The sequence below is a fragment of the Crocuta crocuta genome, unplaced genomic scaffold, assembly GCF_008692635.1.
Source record: "Crocuta crocuta isolate KB4526 unplaced genomic scaffold, BGI_CrCroc_1.0 scaffold102, whole genome shotgun sequence".
In the NCBI taxonomy this organism is placed as follows: domain Eukaryota; kingdom Metazoa; phylum Chordata; class Mammalia; order Carnivora; family Hyaenidae; genus Crocuta; species Crocuta crocuta.
The window spans coordinates 14,862,519-14,875,161 of record NW_027530019.1 but is presented as its reverse complement, the minus strand read 5'-3'; the positions used below and the strand labels follow the sequence as shown (position 1 = coordinate 14,875,161).

Sequence of the window (12,643 nt, the reverse complement as noted above, 5' to 3'; positions counted from 1 at the left end):
CTGTTTTCTCAATTTGATATTCAGAACATATACTAGGAGCCTAAGAAGTCCTCATGGAATAAAAGAAACACACCAAAAATGTCCAAGTATTGAATTTGTACATGCGTTCAGAAGAGACAAGAGAAATGGAAAGCCCAGTGGGAATGACATTGGGATGGTGAGGTAAGAATCAGACAGGCGGTGCTGGGCATTTAGTATATACAAAAAGCAACCACAGACAGCTCTTGAGCTGGGAATCAAAACAAAGTGCATTATGTGAAAGATTATTTTTTCACAGCATTTAGGTACTAATTAGTAGATTGCTGAAATAAACCAACAGGGCCTGCACAATAAATAACTGCCAGGGGCGCCTGGGTGGCTCAGTTGGTTGAGTGTCCGACTTTTGATTTGGACTCAGGTCATGATCCCAGAGTTGTGGGATCGGGCCCTGTGTCGGGCTCTGTGCTGAAACATGCTAAAGGTCCTCTCTCTCTCTCTCTCTCTCTGCCCATCATCTCCACTTGCTCTTCCTCTCTAAAATTTAAAATAAATAAATAAAATTTAAAACTGCCAGAAAACATAACTGAAAATCAATAAGCCAGCCACTTAAACATCCATCAGATCACTGTGTAGTATCAGACATTCTCCCCAGGAAAATGACAATAGGTATCAGTGAAAGGGGTAACAGCTTTAAAAAGGCTGAGGGCTGGGGAGTAGCTGTGAGCACTTCATCCTCATGGGGCTTCATCTTCAGCATTCTGACCTTGTTTTTAAAAAAAAGTGGGAAAAAAAAAAAAAAAAAAGAACCAAACATTGATCAAATCTCTCTTAGCTGCAATTGTCTCTTTGGAGGTTGAAGTTATACAAATAAACAGTCATCAGCATTTTGTTTTTCCTACTCACACTCTCCTTGAACACATGGGTGAAGCCGTTTTCAAGGATGGTTTTTCATTCCATTGTTCTTGTTTATGTTTCACAATAATGTTTTACAGTTACTCACTATGAAAAAATAGAGAATACATATATTGGTCTCTGCCCCCAGTTCCGGGCACAGAACTGCTAAAACCCTTGTAATTTCCTAAGTGATAAAAACCTTAGGAGCACCTCTTGTTCTAACATTTGTCTTTGACCCCGTCCCTGACACAGACCTCCTGAAACCCATATAAATTCCTAAGTGATAAGAGCACGTGGAGCATCTTTTGTTCTAATGAGGTGACTCGGGGTGGGTTCCCAGATGGCTCCTGGATGGGATCTGGTCATCAGAGAGACCGAGTCATGATTAGAAGCTTGGAATTTTTCAGCCCCACCTCTTATTCTCCACAGAGAGGAGAGGGGCTAGCAACCGAGTTAATAATTGATCCTGTCTACGTGAGGAAATCTCCATAAAATCCCACGAGTAGGGGGCTCAGAAAGCGTCCAGGTTGGTGAACACACGTAGGTGCTGGGAGAATGGTGTGCCTGGAGAGGGCATGTTAGCTCCATACCCATTCCCACATACCTTGCCCTAATCATCTCTTCCATTTGGATGTTCACCTGTATCCTTTAGCATATCCTTTTAACAAGAAATTGGTAAATGTAAGTAAATGTTTCCCTGAGTTCTGGGAGCCACTCTAGCAAGTTAATCAAACCTGAGGAGAGGGCTGTCGGAATCTCTGATCTATGGTCTGTTGGCTAGAAGCCATGGGCTTCTGAAGTTGAGACTAAAGTGAGGGCAGCGATGGGGGCGGGGTGAGGGGCAGTTTTATGACTCTGAGGCTTTAACCTGTGGAATCTGATACCATCTCCGGTTAGATGGTATAAGAAGTAAGTTAAAGTATAGGATGCCCAGTTAGCTGGTGTTGCAGGGAAATACTTGGCGTGGGGAAAAGCCTCCACCCATTTGGTACCCAAAATTGGAGTGTGCGGTATAAAAGTAGACACACAGGGGAGAAACACGGTAGAATATAACTGGGTTCTTCTGTACACAAAATGGAGAAAATAAGTTTCTTCCTAAATGCTCTCCTATTGTTAATCCTCCATTTTATGTGAGGCAAATGAATTGCTCCTATAGCACCTTTCTTTCTTTCTTTTTTAGAATATTTACTTTTGAGAGAGAGAGAGAGAAACAGGTGTGAGAGGGGGACAGTCAGAGAGAGGGAGACACAGAATTGGAAGCAGGCTCCAGGCTCTGAGCTGTCAGCACAGAGCCCAACACAGGGCTCAAACTCATGGTTGGCGAGATCATAACCTGAGCTGAAGTTGGATGCTTAACTGACTGAGCCACTCAGGTGCCCCTAGAGCACTTCATTTATAACACTTATAGCACTTACCATGGAAAATGGCAATTTACCTATTTACATCTTCACTAGACATGAGTTCTTTGAAGACAAGTACTGCTTTCATGTCATCTCTAGTACTGAGCTTGGCATATTTAATTAACTAATAGTTAATGAATTCTTCTGGTAGAGTTATCTTCTGTGACTTCATCAAAGATGGAGCCCTTGAGAGTTGCACCCAAGGACTGCTCCTAATAAATTCTAATGATAGTTTTCTGAAAGTTCTCTCTCTCCTTTACTAAGTCCTTTTGGTTTTGTAAAGGGGGATCAATATTGGAAGTGAACACCATGAAAAAGCATAAAAAACCAAGAAATGATTAGTTTCTTGGTTGGAGTTAAATGAGTTAAATCCAAGTGATTTCCAAGGAAATTTGACATTGTAGATATGTGAAAAGTAAGAGAAAATCAAACTGGGATCATACATAAATAGAATTCATGCACTTGAAGGGAAGTTTGGCCAAATCTCTAATGTCACTTATATATTTGAATGAATAGGAGCTTCAGAGATATAAATTCAAAACATAAAGTAAAAGTTGTCCTTTTGGAGTAATAAATTACAAGTAGCATATATAATAACATTTAAAAAGCACCTGCCAGACATCTCACTTTATAAGTCATTATACAAAAATAACTTGACACATATGAACATTGGAGTTTTATAAAAACTTGGAAATAATGGATGACTAAATACAGGCATTAAACAAATACATTGTTAAGAAAAATATCATGGGGTGGGGGGAGGGTGGCACCTGGGTGGCCCAGTTGTTTAAGCATCTGACTTCAGACCAGGTCATGATCTCACAGCTTGTGGGTTTGAGTCCTGCATAGGGCTCTGTGCTGACAGCTCAGAGCCTCAAGCCAGCTTCAGATTCTGGGCCTCCCTCTCTCTCTGCCCCTCCCCCACTCACACTCTGTCTCTCTCTCTCTCTCTCTTTCAAAAATAAAAATTAAAAAATATTTTTAAAATAATGAATAGTATCATGGGATGTTTTACGAATAACCACATTTCTAGGACGTAGACTAAACCCAATAATGTAGGGTGTAGAAAGCAATATTATTTTCTCAAGTCAGTTCTAAAAAGCTCTATGGAAATGTCAGGAGACATACTTAAAATAAGCAAGGACAATAAGGCTGGTAAAGAGAGACTGTTCTAAGTCCTTGGCACTGCTTGGCAAAGGACCCCAGAGGAAGGCTGGGGATGATCCAACAAAGGAAGGAAACTTGAAATAAACAAAGATTGGCTAAGACCCAGAAGACAATAAGGGTGTGAAGTGTTTTAACTTCCTGATAAAGAGCTTTAGAGCTGGGGGTGGCATTCTCTAGGATGAAGGACAGTCAGTGTCTTCTTAGGATTTAAAATCTTCCAGAAAGAAAACAGGTCTGTCTGATAAGGTAAGGATTGTCCAGACGTCACTGGAATTGAAGTTTTCAGCATCTAATGATTTCTAAACACAGAATTCTTCGACTCGGTGTCTATTTAGATTTTGTTACGCAAACCTATTAAAGATACTATCTCAGAATTCCAAAATGGACATATTTGGGGATGCTACGAAGATTGGTGTCATTAGTCGAAAACAACAGCAGTTATTTTTATTACTTGTCATGGCATTTATTCATTTAACATCTTGTATTTTCTAAATGTTTCCTTGTGGTTTTCCATGTCTCCCTAGCTAGATTGCACATTTCTGAAAAGCAGGCTTCCTCTCAGCACCTAACACGGTCCCGAATATTCTCTTACCTACGTGTATTTTATCCATCCTCTTCTCTCTAGCCCCTGACTAGAGGGGCTAATTTTCTCTAATGTAGACCATTGCGACAGCCTTTTTACTGGTCTCTGAAATTTGACCATATACCTAGGAGACATGGAAAGCCAAAAGGAAACATTTAGGTAACACAAGATGGTATACAAAGGTATACCACACAGATAATAGAAACAAATGCTATCTTTTCCCTCTAATTTTAACATTTCCTTTATAGCTCTCCTTCTACCTGGTCACCTAAACTTCTATATTGTTGGAATTATAAATGCTAAGCTATATTTATTTATAGTTGTACCAACACAGGTAGAGGGCCGGAAGAGCCAATGCTGTTTGTTTTTAAATTAGAGTAGAGCAAATAGAAGTTATGGCAAAAATGTAGTGTTTTAAGACCCCCTTGAGTGGCTGGGTAGAAAAAACTACCAGGCTTTATGTATGCCTGACAAAGTGTGATGAAGCCCAATTGGAAGTGTGATATTGCAGAGTAGAAAGAGGTGAAACATTCAGAAAAGTCAGAAAATGAAAGTGGGGGAAAAAAGAAGGAATGTGTCTTAGGAAAGTAAGGAGATTTGAGGGAAAAGCAGAAAATGGGGAGGGGGCGGAAAGGGGCAGCCCTCACTGGCACAGTCCCTTGGCAGACAGTCCTGGGACACCATGGAGAGGAATGTGGTAGACTTGATCTAGGGGGGAGCAGCAGCAAAGCACTGAGTGGTCTACGTCCTAGACCAGAAAGATGAGGCTAAAATAAATAGGAATAAAAATTCTCTTTCGCAGGAGCAGGAGATGATGGTGGGAATATCTTACTTTTGTGTACTTGGAGGCCAGGCAAGCCTGAAGAGATACACCTAGTCCAGGTTAGGAAAGGCCACTACTAGACACAAAGAGATTATTTACAGCAGGGCTTCTTAAACTTTAATGTGCTGATGAATCACCTAGGGATCTTGTTTAAATGTAGGCTATAATTCAGTAGGACTGGGGTGGAGCCCAAGAGTTTGCATTTCTAGAAAGCTCCTAGGGAAGCTCTGTTGCTTTGAATAGCAAGGGTTTTACAGTATTAAACATGAGATTCAAAGCATTTTTATTAAATTAAGTAAATAAAGAAATTCATTAGTGTTTCTCAATGTAGATGTCTTCTGTCGGTTTATCAAAGACTCTAATTGTGAAATTACCCTCTTTTTTTTTGTTTTACCCTTAGTTGTTGGACATGAAGATGTAGCTAAGGTTGAATGAAAGAGGGAATGCAATGTTCAGTTCAAACCAGTAATAACATATTTGAAAGCATAATGGTTGTTAGATGTCCATATTAATAACAAGATATCTCCCTGTGTTGTTCACAGCAACATACCTGCACATGAATGTACCCATAAAAACATTCTGTGATGGTGGAAGTGTTCTACATCTGAACAGTCCAGTATAGTAGTCATTGACTATCCATGGCAGTTGAGTGTTTGAAATGTAGCTGGTATGACTAAGGACTAAGTTTTTAACCTTACTGAATTTCATTAACTTATATTTAAACAGCCACATGTGGCTAGTGGCTACCAGGATCATCAGATATGCTAGCATCACCAAAAAACAATCAGATGTTTTTGCCTCTGGAACTGACGGTATAAGAGAATTTACGTACCTGAGGCCCACACAAGACAGCTGATAACAGCCAAGAGATTTAATCTTCCCTTGTTCTAAAGGTCAGTTCTCCTGCCAAGTCATCATTCACAGTAATGACTTGAATGAAATAGAAACAATATCCTACCAAGGATCTCATCTTCGGGAAGTTAGATATAATATCACAACACACACATGCACGCATACACGCATACACATGCTCACGTGGGTTTTTAAAGGGACTCTAGGGGCGCCTGGGTGGCTCAGTCGGTTAAGTGTCCGACTTCAGCTCAGGTCATGATCTCACGGTTCGTGGGTTTGAGCCCCGCATCGGGCTCTGTGCTGACCCCTAGCTCAGAGCCTGGAGCCTGTCTTCAGATTCTGTGTCTCCCTCTCTCTCTGACCCTCCCCTGCTCACGCTGTCTCTCTCTTTCTCTCTCTCTCAGAAATAAATAAAAAATTTTAAGAAGAAAATAAAGGGACTCTAGCCACACTCTTACTAATGTGTGACCTATGGCAAGTCACCTAACCTCTCTGATCTTCAATTCCTAATTCTTTCTAGAAGTTGGAATTGATGACAATACCTAGTGGGCAAGGATGTTAGGGAGGTAAGTTCCTAAAGAGCTTTCCAAGTTTTACAGTCCTATACAATGGCCAAGTGTTCCTCACTAAAAGGGAAGTCAAATGACATATTTAAAACAAAATCCAAGGAATCATTTAGACTCTTTTGTTGTATTGAATTTGTTGCATGCATGCAGCCTTGGAAATTTTATGTAACAGATATTTCAATCCTTCATACTTACTGTAATGGGATGTAACCTTCAAGGAACAAGCATGCCAAGTACATTTGGGAGAATGATGATAAGGGAGAAGTGCTTTATTTAGTAGTGTGGGGCCTGGTAAGCATCCTCCCTGCTAAGATTATGCTGAAAATAAAGGAAATCACAGACTGCTCATTTCCCTTGTACTGGTTGTAATCTTGTGGAAACTTCCTGTAAAAGGCAGTTATAGCATTAAAAGTAAACTGATTTCACACTCACCGGATACTACCAGACCAACAATTGCAGTCCTTTGGGAGAAAAATAAAATAGCATACTTATCCTTTATACTTTGTATTAGTTTGGAAGAACATGGAAACCCTAGTGATGGAGAAACAGACTCATGCCAGAGGCAAGGAAACTATTTAGAAACATGGTTACCATTTAGCAATTCCACTGAGAGGCAGAGCTCATTAGCCAAGAGACGGGTTACACTTAAAAAAAAAAAAAAAAACAGGAAAAAAAAAAAGAAAGGAAAAAAAGGGAGAAAGAAAAGAAAAAAGGAAGAAAAAAACCCCAAAGAGATTGTTCATTAAACAAAGTACAGAATGAAAAAAAGAATCAGTCCCCTTTGCTCCAGGCATATTCTAACTACAGTTTTAAAATGCAAAATTTAAAACACATCTGCTAAGGGGTAATGTTTAGAAATGGAAATGTATGTACTTTATGCACTGTTAGAGCCTCCAGTGTTGTGTGATTATCTTCTCTTTTGGCTTTTCAAGTACACAAATATTTGCTGGAAGCTTATTAGTGCAAGGGATGGCTTGTGTGAACAGCTGAACTGCCATCACGTTCAAGGGGCAATAAGAAGCCATAGGGGACTCTGAATTTCCATCACCGTGCCAGTTAATACAGCTTCATTTTAAAAGTATTTTAAAAATATTTATTTATTTTGAGAGAGAGACAGAGAGACAGAGAGATAGAGAGAAGGAGAGAACTGCAGAGAGAGGGAGAGAGACTCCCAAGCAGGCTCCACACTCAGTGTGGGCCTGACGGAGGGCTTGATTGCCTGAACCATGAGATCATGACCTGAGCCCAAATCCAGAGTTGGACACTTAACCAACTGCACCACCCAGGTGCGCCAATATGGCTTCATTTTTATACATACGTGGACTTGAGTTTTTATTTGAAAAGCCTCCATTACTTAAAACTATTGCTGAAGAGAACACCAAAAATATAGGAAATGCAGCCTCTGCCTTCAAGCTACTTAATAGTCAACTGGGAAAGCAAACATAACCTCATAAAAAGTTGGTGAGAGAGAATTATCTATATAAGTGTACAACAGAAAAGGCAAACAGGAAAGAATCTGTGAAGATGAAGTCTAAGTTTATAGGATGATCACTGGACTGAGTGGTCTGGAATGAGGGAGAAAGCCTTGACCTGAAGCACTACATGCTGTCTGCCGGTGCCTCCACAAGAACAAGCTACCTTAGCTGACCTTGTGAACCTTGGTCTGATACCTACGTAGAACGCAGACCCCATTTGTATCTTCTTCACTGTGATGGTGTCCTTTACTGGCAGTTACTTGTCACCTGTGCTGTTGGTGCATCCATGCTTTCAACAATTAATTATCTATTGCAAGTTTTTAAGTGGCTGTGGCTAATTCCCTAATACTGAGGACAATAGTTATGAGAGGCACCTGTGATCAGCAGTGATGGTGACCCGCCTCTTTCCCACACACGCACCTGAGAAAACACAACCAAGTAAATACAAGCTCCCTCTCCACTGTTAACCCCTGACACGGCTGTGGAATCTGACTAGCGCTCCTCAGTAGCTCTCTGCCAACTGGACGGGGTTGGAATTTGGAATTTAAGGTGACACTGTGATCTGTATTTATCTTCTCACACAGCATTTCAAATCTTATTGGCTCCACCTTCCCCAGAGGAACCAGCTCTTTCGCCTTGACCAGTATCTGTCTTAGCTGAGGATATATGTTGGGCCACCCTTTTTTGTATACTGCTGGAATAGAGGCTCTTAGGTAAGCAATGTGTTTGGAGACAGGATGGCACAAGTAGCTGAGAGAAAAGAGAGAGAAGACTGTGAAGGGCTAAGAAAAACCGAAGAGCTGGCATACTCCTGAAGAAACACGTTTGTTGGTGCCATGACAGATCCGCTGCTCACAATCTTGAGAGTGGGGCGAAGGACTCTGCATTAAAGCAGTTCTGGCAGTGTACTAAAAAAGGTTTTATTATAGAAAATGTCCAATGTGTGAAATAATAAAGAGAATGTGCTCATCATCATCCCATTACCAATCTCGTTTCGTCTCCATCCCCCTTCTTCTTCCCACTCCTCACCCCACTGACTTATTTTGAAGCAAATCTCAATATCATTTCATCCATAGACAGTTCAGTATGTGTTCCTAAAAGAAGACTTAAAAAACCTACAACATGAATACTTTTTAAAAATCCCTTAATATCATCAATCTCCAGTTAGTGTTTGTTTCCCCAGTTATCTCAAATGTAAAAGTATTTGTGTAAGCGCACGGTGATTGATGGCGGGCCCGTGTCCATGGGCCTCTCGGAGTGGAGCCGTGCCAGAGGAAGCACAGCCCCGAACCATTGCTCAGCCTCCTGACCCATGGGCTGTGGGCACTGAGGGGGGCTGGACAGTAGGAAACGGAAAAAAAAAAAAAAAAAAGAAAAACTATTTGTGTAAATCAGGATTCAAACAAGGTCTTACACATTTCATTTGGTTGTTATGTCTCTTGTACCGGTTAAGGTACAGGCACGGGGATAGACCAATGAGGCCTTTTGAACTCAGGGTACCTGTGACAGAAAATCAGAGTGGGAAGACCCTGAGCTCTGAATTGCAACACAGGATCATTTCCGATTGTTTCAGAATAGAATTCTCAGAGCCCGGCAGCTCAAGACAATTGTCTAAGAAGCTGGTAAGATCTTCAACAGCTGGGTGAGAGGAGAGGGCTAGAAATGCACCCTCGAAAAGCGAGGGCGCAAAACTGTCCTGAGAGTGGCATGGTGAACATCAAAGGCAAGGAACGGTCTGGTGGCAGTGTCTTGGTCACAGGGTTGGGAGCCACCTAAAAAGCATTAATGTGGGCTGTTGATCATATCTTGCCCCTTTAGGTAAGTAATGTGTACGAAAGTGGCCAGCACAGTTCCCTGCACATGACAGCCAGCATGCTTTTCACTCCTTCCCCCAAAGCCTGTAACTGATATTTTCAGTGATACAGTTGAACCTCAACAGATGCAAATTTCCTCAAAAGAAAAGAAGGCCTTTGCAAGTGACCCAACTTTCCTAGTAGTTACTTAATCACAGTGACTTTGAGGGCAATCATTTATTGATGGCTTGCGAAAGGCCAGGCCATGTGTCTAGCAAGAGTGGTACAAAGAAAACTGAGGGTTTTTTGTTGAATGAACAAACAAGGCTACACTTAACCTTCAAAACCACTGCCACCACCTTGTTATAGACTTTATTGTAATCTCCATTTTACAAAATCAGAGTAAGAGTTAGGACTTACTGAGCTCTCATTTTGTTCTAAGTGCTTCATGTATATTACTACCTCATTAATGAGTACAGCAGCTCTATAAATTAGGTACTTTTATCCACATTTTTACCCAGGCACAGAGTTTAGGTAGCTCATCTGGAACAAACGATAACCGACGGAACTTGATTCAAATCTGAGAAGCCAAAGTGGGTAGCAGTAGCAGGAAGTACCAATACTTCCAGGAACAGGGTCTTCCCAGGAACCAGATAAAAAACACAAGCTCAGGGGTAACAGAGGAAACCTCTGCCTATCACAGATCCCCTCACTTCTTCCGGTCACCAACACTGTCCCATTCTCCCTCTGCGTTAAGGACAATGTTGCTGCCCAGGCAAGAAGCAAGAGTTACATAGAGAAACGTCAGAAATCAACAGGCTGGTGTTTGAGGCCGCCTTCCTGGTTTAGCTCCTTTATTCCACATTCAGCTCCTTTATTCCACCTACTATGTGCAAAATACTGGTAACAGGCGAGTGTACGTGCTTTAGAGAGCAGCAATCCTGAAACCTCCTGGAGACAGAGGACTGATGAGTTCTGGCTCGTTTGGGAGGTTTTCCCACCTTCCTGTTCAACGGGAATCGTTCTACCCCTCAAGGTGGAAGGAGCAAGTCTTTACTCTCAGGTCGCACAAACCTGAGCATGAAGAAACTACTGCACCCAAAGCTAGACTGAAAGCTCGGGAGATGCGTCAGAAACTTAGGATTCAGTCTCCAGACTGGGTCGTGTATAGGCTGGCTTTCTAGGAGGAGAAGGGATAATAGAATTTGCAGAGCCAGGAGCCGTGAGCCCTCTAGTCCCAGACCCTAGACTCCCGGCTGAAACCCCAGCAGGTTTCTGTGCAAAAACCTTTTGAGATGAATGCATAGCATTGTCCTCTAACAATGCAAAAGTGACAGCTGCCTCTTCAATAATCGTTCCGCCTCCGTTTAGAGCAGTTCGTGCCACAGAGGCATCTTCTGCGCTATAGTTATGCAACCTCACTCGCAGCGGGAGTTATTTCCTGTGCTTCTGGCTGCGCCAGATTCATGTAACACGCCTACTCTGGGCTTCAATGGAAGTCGTTCTCCATTAACAACCACTCTAGCTTTCGGAGATGAATGCCCTGCACAGCATACCCCTTGCGCAGTAAGAATCCAAGGTATTAAAACTAACTCTCTAACACACACGCACATACACACACACACACACACACTCCCGCTGGGCATGCAGCTGGGGGATTGCAGCAATGCAACCAGAGGGACAGCAGGCGGAGCTCTCTTTGTACGGTCCCCTAACCCCCACCAACTAAAAATGAACTCATGCCAGTTCCATTCTTTGCTCTGCAAGGAACACACACACACACACACACACACACACACACACACACACACGGCATTACAGAGCAGCCGCCAATCGCCTCCTTGAGCACACTGTCATTCTAGCCTTCCCGTTCGGACAACCCGGATATTCCAAAGCGAGTTACGGCGAGTAACGGGGAGTAACGCGGCGCAACAATGCAACCTCCCAAGCAGCTCCCCGTGCAGCTCACACCCCCGCCCCCTTTCGCAGCGTGCCAAGAGTTTGGAGCGCGCGCACGCACACCGAGCGCGGTGCCTGGCGTATCCCTCCGCCTCCCTCCTCCTTTCCCCGCTCTGTGGCTCGACAACGATTTGGGAAATGAAGGGAGGAGGGAACTACTTTCCTGAAACTTGCTATGCTGCACACGACTTCGACTTGCAGTGATTCGCCCGCAGGCCGCAGCTTTTAGCCCTACCCACACGCCCTCACAGCCCAGGCACTGCGCTCGGCAACCCCACCCCGTGCCCGCTCCGGCCCCCGGGGGAGGCAGGCGGCCGGGAGAAGTCGCCAGGGACTACTTCGCCTCCTTCTCCCGTGGGCGCCCCCGGCTCGGGNCCGGCCGGTGGGGGACCCGCGGCCGTTCTCCTCGCTCCCCCGCTGCTTCCCGGCACCCTGCCTCCTGGGCGCGCCCGCTCTGCTCCGGCCCGGGTGGGGGCGACCGGCTCGCCTGCCCTGGCCTCACACGTTCCCCGCCGCCCCCTCCTCCTCCTCCCCCTGCTGGAGTCGTCCCGGCTGGAGCGTGTCTGGAGGAATCGGCCGCCGCGAGGCCCCTCGCCCGGTCCCGCTCGTGCCTGAGGACNGCGCCGCCTCTGCTCCCGGGTCCCCCGCCCGCCCGCTCCTTCCTGGCCGGACCCCGCCGCGCTCCACCCCGGCGGCGGGAGGAGCAGCTCTCCAGCCAGCCTTCGCAGCCCCTCTTCTTGTTTTCCTTTCCGCCCACCCTCCCTGGCCTCCTCGGATCCCCTGGCTGCGCGCTGAGGCGGAGGAAGAGGCTGGGGTCGCCACGGCGGAGGCTGCTGCCGCCACCCCCCTNCGCTGCCCCCGCGCCCCCCCGGCCGCCGTTGCCTCCTGCCCCTCGGTGCTGCTGCTGCTGCTGCTCCTCCGCCTGCTCTTGCTCCTCCATCTCCAGATCGGATCGCGGTGAGGGAAAGATGAGCGAGGAGACGGCGACTTCTGACAACGAGTAAGCGCCTCATTGATCTTGATTAGTCCCCCCCTCGTCTCCTCTCGACGACCCCTCCGAGACTCGGGTGCCGCAAAGCTTGCAGACGTGGAGAGAGCGGTGCATCTCGTTCTGGAGATAACGTTTGATTCCTTTAGCCATTTTATTTAATG

The 12,643-nt window shown here is 44.6% G+C and overlaps 1 protein-coding gene and 1 non-coding gene across 2 annotated transcripts in view; both read left to right on the top strand.

The window, feature by feature from the left end:
- The first annotated feature begins 8,953 nt into the window (after positions 1-8,953).
- On the top strand, positions 8,954-9,085 carry LOC144232008 (small nucleolar RNA SNORA42/SNORA80 family). The gene has a single exon (XR_013335286.1). It is a non-coding gene; the product is annotated as a small nucleolar RNA SNORA42/SNORA80 family (small nucleolar RNA).
- Positions 9,086-12,347: 3,262 nt separating this feature from the next.
- SPRED1 (sprouty related EVH1 domain containing 1) overlaps positions 12,348-12,643 on the top strand; it is a 131,292-nt gene continuing 130,996 nt past the window's right edge. Inside the window, exon 1 of the mRNA XM_077764704.1 lies at positions 12,348-12,491. Coding sequence (XP_077620830.1) covers positions 12,460-12,491 — 32 coding nt within the window. The 5' untranslated portion in view covers positions 12,348-12,459. The remainder of the gene's footprint in view (positions 12,492-12,643) is intronic.